Below are 17,972 nucleotides of genomic sequence, written 5' to 3' on the forward strand. Positions count from 1 at the left end.
ATGCAAATCAATCAATGTGCTACACCATACAAACAAATTAAGAAAAAAAACCCATATGATCATCTCAATAGATGCAGAAAAAGCATTTGACAAAATTCAACACCCATTTATGATAAAAGCTCTCCAGAAAATGAGCATACAGGGAACCTACCTCAACATAATAAAGGCCATATATGACAAAGCCACAGCCAACATCATACTCAAAGGTGAAACACTGAAAGCATTTCCACTAAGATCAGGAGCAAGACAAGGATGTCTACTCTCACCACTCTTATTCAACATAGTTTTGGAAGTCCTAGCCACGGCAAACAGAGAAGAAAAAGAAAAGGAATACAAATTGGAAAAGAAGAAGTAAAACTGTCACTGTTTGCTGATGACATGATACTATACATAGAAAATCCTAAAGATGCCACCAGAAAACCACTAGAACTAATCAATGAATTTGGTAAGGTTGCAGGATACAAAATTAATGCACAGAAATCTCTGGCATTCCTATAAACTAACAATGAAAAATCAGAGAAATTAAGGAAACAATCCTGTTTACCATTGCAACAAAAAGAATAAAATACCTAGGAATAAATCTACCTAAGGAGAAAAAGACCTGTACTCAGAAAACTATAAAATACTGATGAAAGAAATCAAAGATGACATAAACAGATGGAGAAATATACCATGTTCTTGGACTGGAAGAATCAATATTGTGAAAATGACTATACTACCCAAAGCAATCTACAGATTCAATGCAATCCTTATCAAACTACCAATAGCATTCGTCACAGAATTAGAACAAAAAAATTTACAATTTGTATGGACACAGAAGACCCCGAATAGACAAAGTGATCTTGAGAAAGAAAAACGGAGATGGAGGAATCAGGCTCCCAGACTTCAGACTATACCACAAAGCTACAGTAATCAAGACAGTATGGTACTGGCACAAAAACAGAAATACAGATCAATGGAACAGGATAGAAAGCCCAGAGATAAACCCACGTACATATGGTCACCTTATCTTTGATAAAGGAGGCAAGACTACACAATGGAGAAAAGACAGCCTCTTTAATAAGTGGTGCTGGGAAAACTGGACAGCTACATGTAAAAGAATGAAATTAGAACACTCCCTAACAGCATACACAAAAATAAACTCAAAATGGATTAAAGACCTAAATGTAAGGCCAGACACTATCAAACTCTTAGAGGAAAACATAGGCAGAACACTCTATGACATACATCACAGCAAGATCCTTTTTGACCCACCTCCTAGAGAAATGGAAATAAAAATATACAAATGGGACCTAATGAAACTCAAATGCTTTTGCACAGCAAAGGAAACCATAAACAAGACCAAAAGACAACCCTCAGAATGGGAGAAAATATTTGCAAATGAAGCAACTGACAAAGGATTAAATCTCCAAAATTTACAAGCAGCTCATGCAGCTCAATATTAAAACAAACAACCCAATCCAAAAACAGGCAGAAGACCTAAACAGACATTTCTCCACAGAAGATATACAGACTGCCAACAAACACATGAAAGGATGCTCAACATCTTTAATCATTAGAGAAATGCAAATCAAAACTACCATGAGGAGCTTCCCTGGTGGCGCAGTGGTTGAGAGTCCGCCTGCCGATGCAGGGGACACGGGTTTGTGCCCCGGTCCGGGAGGACCCCACATGCCGCGGAGCGGCTGGGCCCGTGAGCCATGGCCACTGAGCCTGCACGTCAAGAGCCTGTGCTCCGCAACGGGAGAGGCCACAACAGTGAGAGGCCTGCGTACTGCAAAAAAAAAAAAAAAAAAAAAAAACTACCATGAGGTATCACCTCACACCAGTCAGAATGGCCACCATGAAAAAATCTACAAACAATAAATGCTGGAGAGTGTTTGGAGAAAAGGGAACCCTCTTGCACTGTTGGTGGGAATGTAAATTGATACAGCAACTATGGAGAATATGGAGGTTCCTTAAAAAAACTAAAAATAGAACTACCATACGACCCAGCCATCCCACTACTGGGCATACACCCTGAGAAAAACCATAATTCAAAAATAGTCATGTACCACAATGTTCACTGCAGCTCTATTTACAATAGCCAGGACATGGAAGCAACCTAAGTGTCCATCAACAGATGAATGGATAAAGAAGATGTGGCACATACATACAATGGAATATTACTCAGCCATAAAAAGAAACGAAATTGAGTTATTTGTAGTGAGGTGGATGGACCTAGAGTCTGTCATACAGAGTGAATTAAGTCAGAAGGAGAAAAACAAATACTGTATGCTAATGCATATATATGGAATCTAAAAAAAAAAAACTGTACTGATGAACCTAGTTGTAGGGCAGGAATAAAGAGGTACACATAGAAAATGGACTTGAGGACATGGGGTGGGAGGGCGAAGATGGGGTGAAGTGAGAGTAGCATCGACATATACACACTATGGAATGTAAAATGGTTGGCTGGTGAGAAGCAGCAGCACAGCAGAAGGAGATGGGCTCAATGCTTTGCGATGACCTAGAGGGGTGGGATAGGGAGGATGGGAGGGAGGCTCAAGAGGGAGGCTCATGGGGACATGTGTATGCATATGGCTGAATCACTTTGTTGTACAGCAGAAACTAACAGCATTGTGAAGCAATTATACTGCAATAAAGATGTATAAAAAAAAAACTAGGTAGTGAAAGAAGATAATGGAATACATACAGTACAACTCTACTCAGAAAGCTCAAAACAAGTAAAACATTTTTTTAGGGCTGTACCTATGAAAGCAGAAACTACAAGGGAAAAGCAATGTAATATAATCATGGAGGGGTCAGTTCTGGGATGCTAATCTATTTCTTTATCAAGGCAGTGGTTACCCAAGTATTTATAACTGCCAAACAGCATATGTTACATCCACTTTTATAAATTTAATTCACAGAAATAATTTCTAAAAATACCAGGTAGATCTTAAAGATCCAGTTGTGAAAACAAAAGTTCATGGGAGAAAATAGCATGTTTGTGACCTGACGATTGAGAAGGATATCTCAGTCACGAAAAGCGAAAACCATTTTTTTTAGAAAATTGATTAACTTCAATATTAAAAGGAAAAACATGTATATAAAAAACACAAACCAGGGCTTCCCTGGTGGCGCAGTGGTTGAGAGTCCGCCTGCCGATGCAGGGGACACGGGTTCGTTCCCCGGTCTGGGAGGATCCCACATGCCACGGAGCGGCTGAGTCCGTGCGCCATGGCCGCTGAGCCTGCACATCCGGAGCCTGTGCTCCACGACGAGAGAGGCCACAGCAGTGAGAAGCCCGCGTACCGCAAAAAAAAAAAAAAAAAAAAAAAAACACAAACCAGGGACTTCCCTCGTGGCACAGTGGTTGAGAATCCACCTGCCAATGCACGGGATACAGGTTCGAGCCCTGGTCTGGGAAGATCCCACATGCCGTGGAACAAATAAGCCCGTGCGCCACAACTACTGAGCCCGTGTGCCACAACTACTGAGCCTGCACTCTAGAGCCCGCGAGCCACAACTACTGAGCCCGTGTGCCACAACTACTGAAGCCCACGCACCTAGAGCCCGTGCTCCGCAACAAGAGAAGCCACCGCAATGAGAAGCCCACGCACCGCAACGAAGAGTAGCCTCCGCTCACCGCAACTAGAGAAAGCCTGCGCACAGCAACGAAGACCCAACACAGCCATAAATAAATAAATTTATTTTTTTTAAAAACCCACAAACCAGGCTTCCCTGGTGGCCCAGTGGTTGAGAGTCCGCCTGCCAATGCAGGGGACACGGGTTCATGCCCCGGTCTGGGAGGATCCCACATGCCACGAAGCGGCTGGGCCCGTGAGCCATGGCTGCTGAGCCTGAGCGTCCGGAGTCTGTGCTCCACAACAAGAGAGGCCACAGCAGTGAGAGGCCCGCGTACCGCAAAAAAAAAACAAAAAAAACCCTACAAACCAAAAAGCTACATACAGATTGGCAGAAGATATTGGCAGTGCTTACAAATGACAAAGGATTAGTAGGCAGAATAACTAACTTCAATACGGAAAAACATACACATATATATACATACACAAACAGACACACAGAGTTTTAAATGGGCAAAAGAAATGAACAGGCAATTCACAAAAGAGGAGACCCAAATGTCCACTAAATATGAAAAGATGCTCACATTACCTCATCAGTAATCTGGGAAATGCATATTACACTGACCCACCATTTCACACCCAGCTGACTAGCCAAAATTATGAAGTCTGAGCAGATCAAGTGTTGGCAAGCACAGAGAGCATGTTCTGCTAACAGTAAAACAAGAAACTGGCAACCGCTTTGCAAAGGGAAGCCTCCGAAAGTGGCACAAACCTGATGTGACCCAATATTCTACTCCTGACATGTGTCCGAGAGAAACTCACATGACCGAGACTTGTTCTGCGGCCCTTTTCATTCTGTGACAAACTGGCAGAAAACCTGAATGCCCGCCAACAAGAAAATATACTGTGGCAAATACACATGGAATCTGTACAGCTAGAGTTTATATGTATTAATGAGGGTAGGTCTTAAAATACTGAGAAAGCAGCAAACTGCAGAGGGATGGACTATGAAACAATACTATATTGATTTACAGACACAATGTAGTAAAAGAATGAAAAAAAAGGGAATGCTGTCAGGGTGCACATTAACTGGGAGTAGGATACATAGGGGCTTCAATTATATTTACAATGTTTTATTTCTTAAGTTGGGTGTAAATTCTCCACTCTTTAAATTCCTGAAATATTTTATAAAAAGATCATGCAACTATCTTACCTTGTGTTGGTAAATAGTTTTTTTTGTACTTTTCTACCTGGGTTCCTGAAGAAACTTGACTCTTTGGAAATCGAACTGATGACTTCTATAGTATGAGAAATTTTTGAATATAAAATTAGTTTACACATTAGTACAAGGAATGAAACTAACAGAACTCAGCTTGCAATGGGAATGTTTTAAGTGTGTTATTTATGCTGTTTTTGTTTATTGCTACAGGCCAGAGTGAACAAGCTGCTACTAGGAACGAACTACACACACACGCACGCGCTGCCTCTGGAAATACATGCATTCCTCAAGTGAAGGCATAACAGACAATGTAAAACAAAACAGTTTTTTGTGACTGTTACCAGAGCGGCCAGAAGAGAGAAACTCATGGTCAGACAGCAGAAGACTGCTCACCACCGTCCCTACCGCAGCCCCCAGATTTAGAGGTCAAGGTAGATGTCCTCCTTGCTCCCCACCACCGCCTCCAACCAGATCTCCTTCTCTCCTCCCTAACCACCCCTGCCCCAGCAAGTCTCATGCCCATGTACCCCACGTGCCAGGAGAAGCCACCCCAATACCTTAGCTGCCATCTCTAGACCTGTTCTCTCCCACCCTGGCCAGGCGCTCCAATGGACAAAGTCTAGAACTAGTCATTATCAATATCTGCAATTATTAAGAACTGCAAAAATATCAATTTCAAAGCATTCGAATCCAGAATGTGGGACATTCTACAAAATAATTAAAAATTATCCAAGAAGCCGTGCCATTTAATAAAGTGCCAAAGTATTTAGGGGTGAGTTGCCACAATTTCTGCAATTACCTTCAAATGGTTCAGGAAAATACCTATACAGCAATATGGCAAAATGTGAACAATGGTTGGATCTAGGTGAGTATTCAGGTGTTCAGCATACTATTCTTCCAACTTTCTCTATTTGGGGCAGCTTTCATAATAAAATGTTTGGGGGGCAGAATTCCATCTTCTGACTACCATGTCCTGTCCTTCCAGCTCATCCCTCTGAGACCCTCACTCCAACAATGCTTACAGCCCACAGGGTCCCACAATTCACTGATCCACATTTTCTGTGTTCCCCAAAACCTATGCCCTCCTTGAGCAGCCTAAATTCATGGTTCACTGCAGGCACTCCTGTTGTATTTACATACTGTCAACTTCCAGCCCCTCTCACTCTGTGGGATTCACCTGGATGACCACACCTCTGCTGAAATATCAATATTACTCTCCACCACCCTACACCCAAAAAGCTGAATAAAGAAAAATAACGCAAACAATTCCCACTTGAAACATATAATCTCTAACCTACGTGGGTCCCTAGTGCAGCCCAGGAGTCAGACCACACTTCGCCCTTTGCTTTCCACTCTCGTGGACCCCAATCCGCCCGTACAGCCTCCCAGAGTGTCCTCCATCCTCAGTCTCAGCAGATGCCCGAGCCTCCATTCCCCGAGGGAAGCTAGAGGGTTAGGGGGGAACGTCCCACCAACGGACCACACGTCCAGCCCCAGGTCCACGGCTGAGGCCCCCGTCACCAGGCACGGACGTCGAGCTCCCGGCCGGGCGGGCGCCTCCACTCCCCCCCAACCCGGTCTCCTCTCCTTCGTGCTCGCAGCTTCGGCAACCCGCCCACTCTCTCCTGCATCCATATTTTCCTATTGAATCAATCCCACCAATACATAAGCACGTGTTGATTTTCCCATCTTAAAAAAAAAAAACAAAACAAAAAACTACTTCCCCTACAGCTCCTGCCCCATTTCCTTACTGTTACTGCAAAACTTCTCCACAAAGCTTTGTACTCTGCTGAAACCTCTCACTCTCCTACCCGGTCAGGCTTTTACCCGGCATATCCGAGGACCCATCTTCAGTCCCCCGCTTACTCGGCAGCAGCCTCTGGGGCACCAGCCTCTCTGCTGCTTTACTTGGCCCTCAGGACACCACACTGGCCTCCTTTATTTCAGACTCGGGTTCATTCTCCTCCCCGCCATCTCCTCACCACCTGGCCAGGACCCGGGACCCTGCCTCGTCCACGCCTTCAGCCCAAGTGATCTCTCCCACACGTTCCCAGGGCCCCAAACTTCTCGCTCCGACCTGAGCTTCTCTGGATACATACACAGCCCTGCCTGATGTCCACCTGATGTCTAGTAGGCATTTCGAGCTCACCTGATCTAACCTGAGCTCCTAACCAACACCCACACCCCCAGGAAAAGCGTGCTCTCTTCTTGTGGGGACTCACGGTAAAGGGCCAGAAAAACCACACTCAACTTGGAAGCCATTCCCATCCCCTCTCTTGCTGTCACAGCCCATCACCAGTTCTTCAATAAACCCCGTCCACCTGCAGCAATCCCCCAACTGGTGTCCTGATGGCGCCCAAATGCCCACTTCAGGCCACTCGCACGTCTACAGCAGGGAGGGTGGGCTCACCAAAACAGAGGAGGAGGCCACCCCTTCCATCCAAGCCCTGCCAGGGCTCCCCGTCTGACTCAGAGGGAAAAGGCGATGCCCACAGGTAGTTACTAAGGCCTAACGAAAGCGGCACCACCACCCTCGAGCCCGTCTCTGGGCCCATCCCCTGTTCTGCTCCTCACGGACCCTGGTCCTCCCAGCCTCGGGGCTCCGGGCCCACATCTCAGCCTGGCTCACTGCGCCCTCTTTGGGCCATTATTCCAACGTCGCTTTCTCAGGAGGGCCTCCCCAGCCATCCTGTATAAACTGCAACACCCTCCCCCAAGCAGTGATCCCGCCTCCTTGCTTTCCCTCCCGAGTTCTCGACACTACGTCCCACACCATATGCTTCACTCATCTTTCCCCCATGGCTGGAATCCAAGCTCCAAGAGAACAAGGAAGTTTGTCTGTTTTATTCATTGCTTGATCTCCAGTGCCTCAAAGCCGTGACTGGCACATCACAGTTGTGAATACAGATGAATAAAAAAGCAAATACTTGATTTAAAAGGATCATATGCAAAAAAAAAAAAAAAAATCTCTGCAAAAATTTTACTTACCCTGTTTTAACTGAGATTACCTGCCTATTGTGTTATAATTCCTTTATAAGAATTATAAAAATGAATTTGAAAACTATGTGTATAGCGACGCACAAAAGAAGTATTTAATTGTGGTAAAATACACATAACACAAAATCACCATCTTAACCATGTTAAGATGTACACGTTAGTGGCGTTAAGTACATTCACACCACCGTGCAGCCGTCACCACCATCACCTCCAGAACTCTTCACCTTGCAAACCTGAAACTGCCCTCACTGAACGACAGCTTCTCTTTCTCCCCTCCCCCATCCCTGGCACCCACCCTTCTACTTTGCTTCTATGAATCTGACTGCTGAAATATTTAGCATCTCCCCAACGTGACAAAACCTACCGTGGACCCGTCTCTTCTCGAGGCCGTCACACACTGCCCCATCCTGGTGCTGCTCTCGGTGGCTCCGGCTTTCTTCCAGGCATCTAGTCGGAACCTTTCCATCACTTTTATTTCCTCCCGGAGGTCTGTGTTCTCTTTGACCAACATTTCTATCTGGCTTCTAAGACGGCCATGTGTACTGGACCATTTTGCTTCCTTTCTTTTCAAATCTTCCTGTAAATCTGCTATCTGCTGCTTCAAAGCCTCTCGGGGGGGGGGGGAGGGAAAAGCATTACTAGAACTGAAACAATGCAAGAGAAGAGACAAGACACATCAACAAAACAGAATTGCCAGCCTATCACAGACAGCAGAAAAGGGAATGTCAATGACATTGGGTTTCCCAGGAAAAGGAGGGGGTTCAGGCTAGAGTCTCCCCTCATGCCATCCAGAAGTCAGGAGACAGAGGAGGCAGACGCCACTTAGCAGCCAGCGCGTTACACTGCGTGAGGCGATAAAGGTCTAAGCTAAGATAGCAAGTGAAACAGAGAGAGACGGATGGGGTTATCTGGTGAAGAAAACAGAAACCGGAATCCATGACTAACTGAAGCAGCAGAAGAAGCAAAAGGAATAAAAGATTCCAGGTCAGAACTCCCAGCCCTGAAACTGGGTCTCTCTGGAATTCATGAGAAGTACCGGGTCTAAGAAAATGAGTTGTTTCAGACGGACCAAATGACATAAGTGCAGAAACTTCTGGAAACGCGTGGAAGCTATTTGCAACTTATGAACAGAAGTCACTACCTGCACCCACCTGGGTACAAGTTATGGCGAGTGACTCAGAGCGGAGGAAAGTTTAGACAGAAGCAAGAAAGCGTCTCCAGCAGCTGGGAGCCCGCTCGGGCCGAGCCTGCCTCACGAACACGCATGTGCCTGGATACCACCCACCCTCTCGGAAGACGCACGACAGTCAGCAGAGCAGTGTGGGCAGCAGAGGGAGAAACTAGGGCTCAAAGGGCTCCTGCTCAGGGTGTAACACCACAGAGGTGGCTCTGCACCCGGCTGAGGCCAAGGCTCGAATCCCAGCTCTGTGCCTTGGAAGCGCTTGGAGCAAGGTCATTACCTTCCTGAGCGCCTGCCTGCCTATTTATACATTGTGGGTGCAACCGAGAGACGAGCAATGTCTAACTGGCCACCACTGCCATCGTGCGGGAAAATAAACTCTAAATGAGTTACGAGTTCAAAGCCAAATAAGCCACAGGTAGACAAATGCTATATGGCATCACTTATATGTAGAATCTTAGGGGGAAAAAAGCTGACTTCAAAGAACAGAATGGTGGTTTCCAGGGGCTGGGGGGAGAGGGAAATGGGGAGATACAGGTCAAAGGATACAAACTCTGAGTTATAGGAAGAATAAGTTCTGAGGAGCTAATGGAGAGCATGGTGACTGTAGTTAATAACACTGTGTTGTATATCTGAAAACTGCTGGGAGCAGATCTTAAGCGTTCTCACCATACCCACACACACGCACACACAGTTAACTTGATTGTGCTAATTATTCCATAGCGCATACGTATATCAAATCATCACACTGTAAACTTAAATACATAGTTATATATTTCAATTATTCCTCAATAAAGTTAAAAATGCAAAAGCAGCATTTATAACATATCTACTATCTATCAGGTACTGTTAAAGTCCTTGAATACAAAGAACGAAACACGGATCGCAGGGGACTTGTGTTAGGAGGTGACAGGGGCCTGGGAGAGAAGCAGAGCGGGCGGGAGGAGTCAAGGCTGCTGGGCAGGAGGCACGAGCAGAAGGCCAGCCGTGGCCCCAACTACGGGAGCCTCAGCGAACAGAGTGCTGAGAGCGGCAGAGGACACGCTGCGTGGTGGGTGCCCGGGAACGCACGTTCCCAGAAGCACCAGCAGACACAGCACGAAGAAAGGTGCCAGCCCAGTCATACAACACCAAGAGGCCAGCCAGCCAGCTGGGGAGGGTTGCAGATGATGTGAAAAAGGCAGAAAGACACCAGATCTTATAGGAACTCGAGGCCATCGTAAGGGCTGGGGCTCTTATTACAAGAAAAAAGTAGAGTCGTGGAAGGGCTGCAAGCAGAGGGGACGTGGCCTGACTTCCTTCAGGAAGGATCGCTGGCCACTGTGTGGGGAGAAACCACGGGGACAAGGGCAAGAACAGAGGCCGGGCAGCCGGTGAGTCCAGTAACTCGGACATGGAAACTCAGATCTGGGCAGGTGTTCTGACAGAACAGCATGGGGTGTAGGAGAAAGAGAAGAGAAGGACTCTAATTTCTGGCCCGAGCTGGAGATGGCTGGGGAGGGTGATGGGACAGGGCATGTGAGGTGTCCAGCCGCCGGTCAGACACACTGGCCACGCAGAGAGCAGTCCAGGCCGGGGCTGATGTCCGGGAGCCTTCAGCACATTAAGCATTATTTAAGCCAAGAAACTAGACAAGACCATCGAGGAAGGACAGGTCAGCCTCCCTGCTGGATGAACTCCACCATTAAGTTAAAGAGGAGGAAAAGCAAGAGGAGACGAGACGGTCACCCGAGCATCCGGTGCCCCGGGACCCATGAGCTGCTAAACTGCCGCCAGGGCTGTCCTGGCGGGGGGCTGGCAGTGCCACAGGAGCGGGTTCAGAGCAGCAGTGTGGACGAAAGCACAGAGAAAACAAGAGGCAAGATTTGGAGGCAGAGATACAGACAACGCTTTCAAGGCATCTGCTGCAAGGAACAAAGAGGGGTGTGGCCGACAGGGGCTGTGGAGTTGCAGTCCAGCGGCGTGGACACTGAGGGGAAGGTCCAGAGGCGTGAGGATGGACAGCGGGGGGCGGGGGGCAGCGCCGCGTGGGACCTCGTGTGCACGAGGTGGCCCAAGGGGAGGACCAGGGTCAAGTTCTCAGCCAGGCCGAAGCAGGGCCTTCGGGGGACAGCGAGGCCACAGGGTGGGAGGGCCGAGCAGGGGGACTACGGCACCGTCCTCCAGGGCACGGGGTGGAAGGGGACGGAGCACGACAGGCCCGCCTCGGGTTGTGCTAACGACTTAAAGTGAGCCTGCTCCCTGTGACGTTTCTCTTTCAGCTAAATTAAGTGTTACGGGCACAGAGATGGCGTAGGCAGGAAATGCCAGGGATTTAGTTTTGCCACACAAAGTATGACCACTTGAGAAAAGGGAGCACAGAATACATTTAAAGTAATGATTACAGTGACAGACTCTGGGTTTTTTGTTTTTTGGGGGGTTTTTTGGGTTTTTTTTCTTTTTGCGGTACGCGGGCCTGTCACTGCTGTGGTCTCTCCCGTTGCGGAGCTCAGGCTCCGGACGCGCAGGCTCAGTGGCCATGGCTGACGGGCCCAGCCGCTCCGCGGCACGTGGGATCCTCCCGGACTGGGGCACGAACCCGTGTCCCCTGCATCGACAGGCGGACTCTCAACCACTGCACCACCAGGGAAGCCCAATTCTGGGGTTTAAGGACACAAGAAGGTAAGTAAGACCAGCTGGTTTGAAAGTCCTAATAGGAATAAAAGGTTACAGAGTAATAAAAGGAGTGACAAATATTATGGACTTGCTTACAAAAAGCTAGGAAATAGGGTTTAAATAACAGCTGGAGTTTGCAAGCATTAGTAACCGGGGGAAAGAGGCTCTCCGGTCTTAAAGCTGTGGGAAACAACATCAAAATAAGCTCACTGGGGGCTTCCCTAGTGGTGAAGTGGTTGAGAGTCCGCCTGCCGATGCAGGGGACACGGGTTCGTGCCCCGGTCCGGGAGGATCCCACGTGCCGTGGAGCGGCTGGGCCCGTCAGCCATGGCCACTGAGCCTGCGCGTCCGGAGCCTGAGCTCCGCAACGGGAGAGACCACAGCAGTGACAGGCCCGCGTACCTCAAAAAAAAAAAAAAAAAAAAAAAAAAAGCTCACTGAAGCACGTTTTCACTAAAAGACCAATAAGGAGAAAGAGAAAGGTTACTACGAGAGAAAATATACAAATGTGGAGATGGATAAAGGGCTGGTAGAGGGTCTATGCAGTGTCTAGCATGGCAGGCTGAGGAGCCTGCGTTCTACCCCAAGAGGAAGCCGGCGGATGCTGGAGGAAAGGGAACAAGACAGACAATGAAGCTAAGAGATCAGGACAAACACAGGTCAGACAAGAAAAGAGGCGGGAGGGAGACAAAGGGTCAGGATAAAAAAGTTATAGAGGAGATGAAGTCAAAGGAACTTACTGTCTGACTTGAATTGGATTTGAAAGTGAAGGTGTCCAGATTTCCAGCCTGAGTGAATGTGCAAGAAGTCCGAAGGAAAGGCAGATTCAGTAGGGACGGGGTGAGTTAAGTTTGAAACACCCGAAGCAAGCTGACCAGCTCACCACAGCACCTCACAAGTCAAGGGCCCTTAAATATCTGCTGGATGAGGAAAGCGACGCGCAGGTCTGTGGTGAGCGGAGATCTGACTGAACACCAGTGTGCAAGCAGTCAATGAAACCTCACGGTATGAAAATCAGAATAATATGTGACTAAGACACAAAAACCAGTGGGAACTCATGACCTCATCAAGGCCCGTGCCCCCAGCCCTGTCGCTAGCACAGGCTCCAACAGAAAGGGGGGCACTGTGAGCCTGCGCCCACCCTCAGGCAGACCCAAATGCTAAGATGAAAGGAAGAGGCCTCCTCACAGACAGCGGATTTCAGATCTGCTGCGGGTTGGAGGGGGGAGAAACGCAAACACCAGGTGGTCTGAAGCCACCGATCATCACGGAAAGCAGGGAGAACGTTCGAAACTTCAAAGGAACAGCAGTGCCAAAGGACAAGGAAGCTAATGTACTTAGGGGCTCCCAGTGGGCAAGCTCGGACCAACTGATCATCAGCAGGAACGGTCACCGCTAGTTAGAGCCGCCGGAGTCTGCAGCAGGCTACACAGGTCAATGCCAGGAGGACAGAGACGTGTCATCGACAATTCTCCACTCCCACCCCCGTCTCCAGGAGGTGAGGCCTCTAGACCAGCACTGCCCAGGGCCTTCTGCAAAGGGGGTGTGTCCTAGACCTGCACTGTCCAGCGTGACAGCTACCAGCCACCCGTGACTATCAAGCACTTGAAATGTGGCTAATGTGACTGAGAAACTGAATGTTTAGTTTCACTTAATTTCAACTAACTGAAATTTAAGTAGCCACATGCGGCTAATGGCTATAGCAGACTGGACAGAACAGGTTCACAGAGGAGAGGATGCACTTCCTGAGGCAGAGGCACCAGGTTACGAGAGAGTAAAATGTATGTGTCATTCACATATAATAAAGTCAAACTAGAGCAAGACAGCTTCTCTGCTCTGGTTTGAATCAGTTTGGAAGAAGTAATCATGTCCTGAGCTATTAGAAAGAGGGAAAGGTGGGGGGAATCGATCTTACGGGGGAGTCAAATATATTGGGTGGTCTGAGAAGGTTGGTTTTTTTTTAATCTCATAAGATTTTGATAACATAGCAATGTATCAAGTCAGTACTGCTTTACTCCTAGGAGATTCAGAAACAAGAAAAATGAATGACAAACCCATTGTGCAGATATTTTAGGCTATGGTTTTAAATTCAGTAAAAAAGTTTTCTGATAGCTAAATTTGGTTTTGGCTACTGCTTAAAATATCTGAAGTGTTAACACACACACAAAAAAAACATGCCAAATTTGTATTATTATAGATTATAATACTAATCTATATTATAGACTATTTAAAAGAAATTCAGGGACGTCTTGGTGGTCCAGAGGTTAACAATCTGCCTTCCGGGTGCAGAAGGGGAGGCAGTGCTTCCAAAGGACGGCCTCTGGAGCGTGGAGATAAGGCCCTGGGAACATCGTGAGTAACTCACCAAGACCGAAGGTTTGCACGAGCCTGACTTTTCTGATTGCTGCTTTGGCTCTACTGTTCGTTATGGCGCTCAATGACTGATGATGCCCACCTGCACTGAAAGACTGGAGACCAAGATGGTAGAGTAGAAGGACGTGCTCTCACTCCCTCTTGCAAGAACACCAGAATCACAACTAGGTGCTGGACAATCATCGACAGGAAGACACTGGAACTCACCAAAAAAGATACCTCACATCCAAAGACAAAGGAGAAGCCACAATGAGATTGTAGGAGGGGCGCAATCACACTAAAATCAAATCCCATAACTGCTGGGTGGGTGACTCATAGACTGGAGAACACTTATACCACAGAAGTCTACCGACTGGAGTGAAGGTTCTGAGCCCCAAGTCAGGCTTCCCAACCTGGGGGTCCGGCAACGGGAGAGGAATTCCTAGAGAATCAGACTTTGAAGCCTAGTGAGATTTGATTGTGGGACTTCGACAAAACTGGGGGAAACAGAGACTCCACTCTTGGAGGGCACACACAAAGCAGTGTGCACATCGGAACCCAGGGGAAGGAGCAGTGACCCCAGAGGATACTGAACCAGACCTACCTGCTAGTGTTGGAGGGTCTCCTGCAGAGGCGGGGGTGGTGGTGGTTGTGTCTCACCATGAGGACTAGGACACTAGCAGCAGAAGCTCTGGGAAGTACTCCTTGGCGTGAACCCTCCCAGAGTCCGCCATTAGCCCCACCAAAGAGCCCCGGTAGGATCCAGTGCTGGGTTCCCTCAGATCAAACAAGCAACAGGGAGGGAACCTAGCCCCACCCATCAGCAGACAAGTGGATTAAAGTTTTACTGAGCTCTGCCCACCAGAGCAACAGCCAGCTCTACCCACCACCAGTCCCTCCCATCAGGAAACCTGCACAAGCCTCTTAGATAGCCTCATCCACCAGAGGGCAGACAGCAGAAGCAAGAAGAACTACAATCCTGCAGCCTGTGGAACAAAAACCACATTCACAGAAAGACAGACAAGATGAAAAGGCAGAGGGCTATGTACCAGATGAAGGAACAAGATAAAACCCCAGAAAAACAACTAAATGAAGTGGAGATAGACAACCTTCCAGAAAAAGATTTCAGAATGATAGTGAGGATGATCCAGGACCTCGGAAAAAGAATGGAGGCAAAGATCGAGAAGATGCAAGAAATGTTTAACAAAGACCTAGAATTAAAGAAAAAACAAACAGAGATGAACAATACAATAACTGAAATGAAAAATACACCAGAAGGAATCAATAGCAGAATAACTGAGGCAGAAGAACGCATAAGTGACCTGGAAGACAGAATGGTGGAATTCACTGCTGCGGAACAGAATACAGAAAAAAGAACGGGAGAAGCCACAACAGTGAGAAGCCCACGTACCGCAAAAAAAAAAAAAAAGCTGGTTCTTTGAGAAGACAAACAAAAATGATAAACCATTAGCCAGACTCATCAAGAAAAAGAGGGAGAGGACTCAAATCAATAAAATTAGAAATGAAAGAGAAGTTACGACGCCGCAGAAATACAAAGCATCCTAAGAGACTACTACAAGCAACTCTATGTCAACAAAATGGACAACCTGGAAGAAATGGACAAATTCTTAGAAGGGTATAACCTTCCATGACTGAACCAGGAAGAAACAGAAAATATGAACAGACCAATCACAAGTAATGAAATTGAAACTGTGATTAAAATTCTTACAACAAACAAAAGTCCAGGACCAGATGGCTTCACAGGCGAATTCTATCAAACATTTAGAGATGAGCTAACACCCATGCTTCTCAAACTCTTCCAAAAAATTGCAGAGGAAGGAACAATCCCAAACTCATTCTATGAGGCCACCATCACCCTGACACCAAAACCAGACAAAGATACTACAAAAAAAGAAAATTACAGACCAGTATCACTGATGAATATAGATGCAAAAATCCTCAACAAAATACTAGAAAACAGAATCCAACAATACATTAAAAGGATCATACACCATGATCAAGTGGGATTTATCCCAGGGATGCAAGGATTCTTCAATATATGCAAATCAATGTGATACAACATATTAACAAACTGAAGAATAAAAACCATATGATCATCTCAATAGATGAAGAAAAAGCTTTTGACAAATTTAACACCCATTTATGATAAAAACACTCCAGAAAGTTGGCACAGAGGGAAACTACCTCAACATAATAAAGGCCATATATGACAAATCGACACCAAACATCATTCTCAATGGTGAAAAACTGAAAACATTTCCTCTAAGATCAGGAACAAGACAAGGATGTCCACCCTCGTGGCTATTATTCAACATAGTTTTGGAAGTCCTAGCCTCACCAATCAGAGAAGAAAAAGGAATACAAATTGGAAAAGAAGAAGTAAAACTGTCACTGTTTGCTGATGACATGATACTATACATAGAGAATCCTGAAGATGCCACCAGAAAACTACTAGAGCTAATCAATTAATTTGGTAAATAAAGTTGCAGGTTACAAAATTAATGCACAGAAATCTCCGGCATTTCTATACACTAATGATGAAAAACCTGAAAGAGAAATTAAGGAAATTCTCCCATTTACCACTGCAACAAAAAGAATAAAATACCTAGGAATAAACCTACCTAGGGAGACAAAAGACCTGTATGCAGAAAACTATAAGACAATGATGAAAGAAATTAAAGATGATACCAACAGATGGAGAGATATACCATGTTCTTGGATTGGAAGAATCAATACTGTGAAAATGACTATACTACCCAAAGCAATCTACAGATTCAACACAATCCCTATCAAATTACCAATGGCATTTTTTACGGAACTAGAACAAAAAATCTTAAAATTTGTATGGAGACACAAAAGACCCCAAATAGCCAAAGCAGTCTTGAGGGGAAAAAATGGAGCTGGAGGAATCAGACTCCCTGTCTTCAGACTATACTACAAAGCTACAGTAATCAAGACAATATGGTACCGGCACAAAAATAGAAACACAGATCAATGGAACAAGATAGAAAGCCCAGAGGTAAACCCACGCACCTATGGTCAACTAATCTATGACAAAGGAGGCAAGGATATACAATGGAGAAAAGACAGTCTCTTCAATAAGTGGTGCTGGGAAAACTGGACAGCTACATGTAAAAGAATGAAATTAGAACACTCCTTAACACCATACACAAAAATAAACTCAAAATGGATTCGAGACCTAAATGTAAGACCGGACACTATAAAACTCTTAGAGGAAAACATAGGAAGAACACTCTTTGACATAAATCACAGCAACATCTTTTTTGATCCACCTCCTAGAGTAATGGAAATAAAAACAAAAGTAAACAAATGGGTCCTAATGAAACTTCAAAGCTTTTGCACAGCAAAGGAAACCACAGACAAGACGAAAAGACAACCCTCAGAATGGGAGAAAATATTTGCAGATGAATCAACGGACAAAGGATTAATCTCCAAAATATATAAACAGCTCATGCAGCTCAATATTAAAGAAACAAACAACCCAATCCAAAAATGGGCAGAAGACCTAAATAGACATTTCTCCAAAGAAGACATACAGATGGCCAAGAGGCACATGAAAAGCTACTCAACATCACTAATTATTAGAAAAATCCAAATCAAAACTACAATGAGTTATCACCTCTCACCCATTAGAATGGGCATCATCAGAAAATCTACAAACAAATGCTGGAGAGGGTGTGGAGAAAAGGGAACCCTCTTGCACTGTTCGTGGGAATGTAAACTGATACAGCCACTATGGAGAACAGTATGGAGGTTCCTTAAAAAACTAAAAATAGAACTACCATATGATCCAGCAATCCCACTACTGGGCATATACCCAGAGAAAACCACAGTTCAAAAAGACACATGCACCCCAATGTTCACTGCAGCACTATTTACAATAGCCAGGTCATGGAAGCAACCTAAATGCTCATCGACAGACGAATGGATAAAGAAGTTGTGGTACATATATACAATA

At 45.9% G+C, this 17,972-nt stretch overlaps 1 protein-coding gene across 7 annotated transcripts in view; it reads right to left on the reverse strand.

The window, feature by feature from the left end:
* Positions 1–17,972, reverse strand: part of CPAP (centrosome assembly and centriole elongation protein) — a 60,422-nt gene that overhangs the window by 9,863 nt on the left and 32,587 nt on the right. For all 7 annotated transcript variants that reach the window (XR_014291774.1, XR_014291775.1, XR_014291776.1 and 4 more), the window contains 2 exons: positions 8,150–8,392; positions 4,783–4,867 (listed from right to left, as the gene is read on the reverse strand). Coding sequence is in view for 1 of the 7 variants with exons in the window: in XM_082602578.1 (XP_082458704.1) it covers positions 4,783–4,867; positions 8,150–8,392 (328 nt within the window). In the remaining 6 variants the exon portion in view is untranslated. The remainder of the gene's footprint in view (positions 1–4,782; positions 4,868–8,149; positions 8,393–17,972) is intronic.

The sequence above is a fragment of the Mesoplodon mirus genome (genome assembly GCF_964341445.2).
Source record: "Mesoplodon mirus genome assembly, chromosome: 17".
In the NCBI taxonomy this organism is placed as follows: domain Eukaryota; kingdom Metazoa; phylum Chordata; class Mammalia; order Artiodactyla; family Ziphiidae; genus Mesoplodon; species Mesoplodon mirus.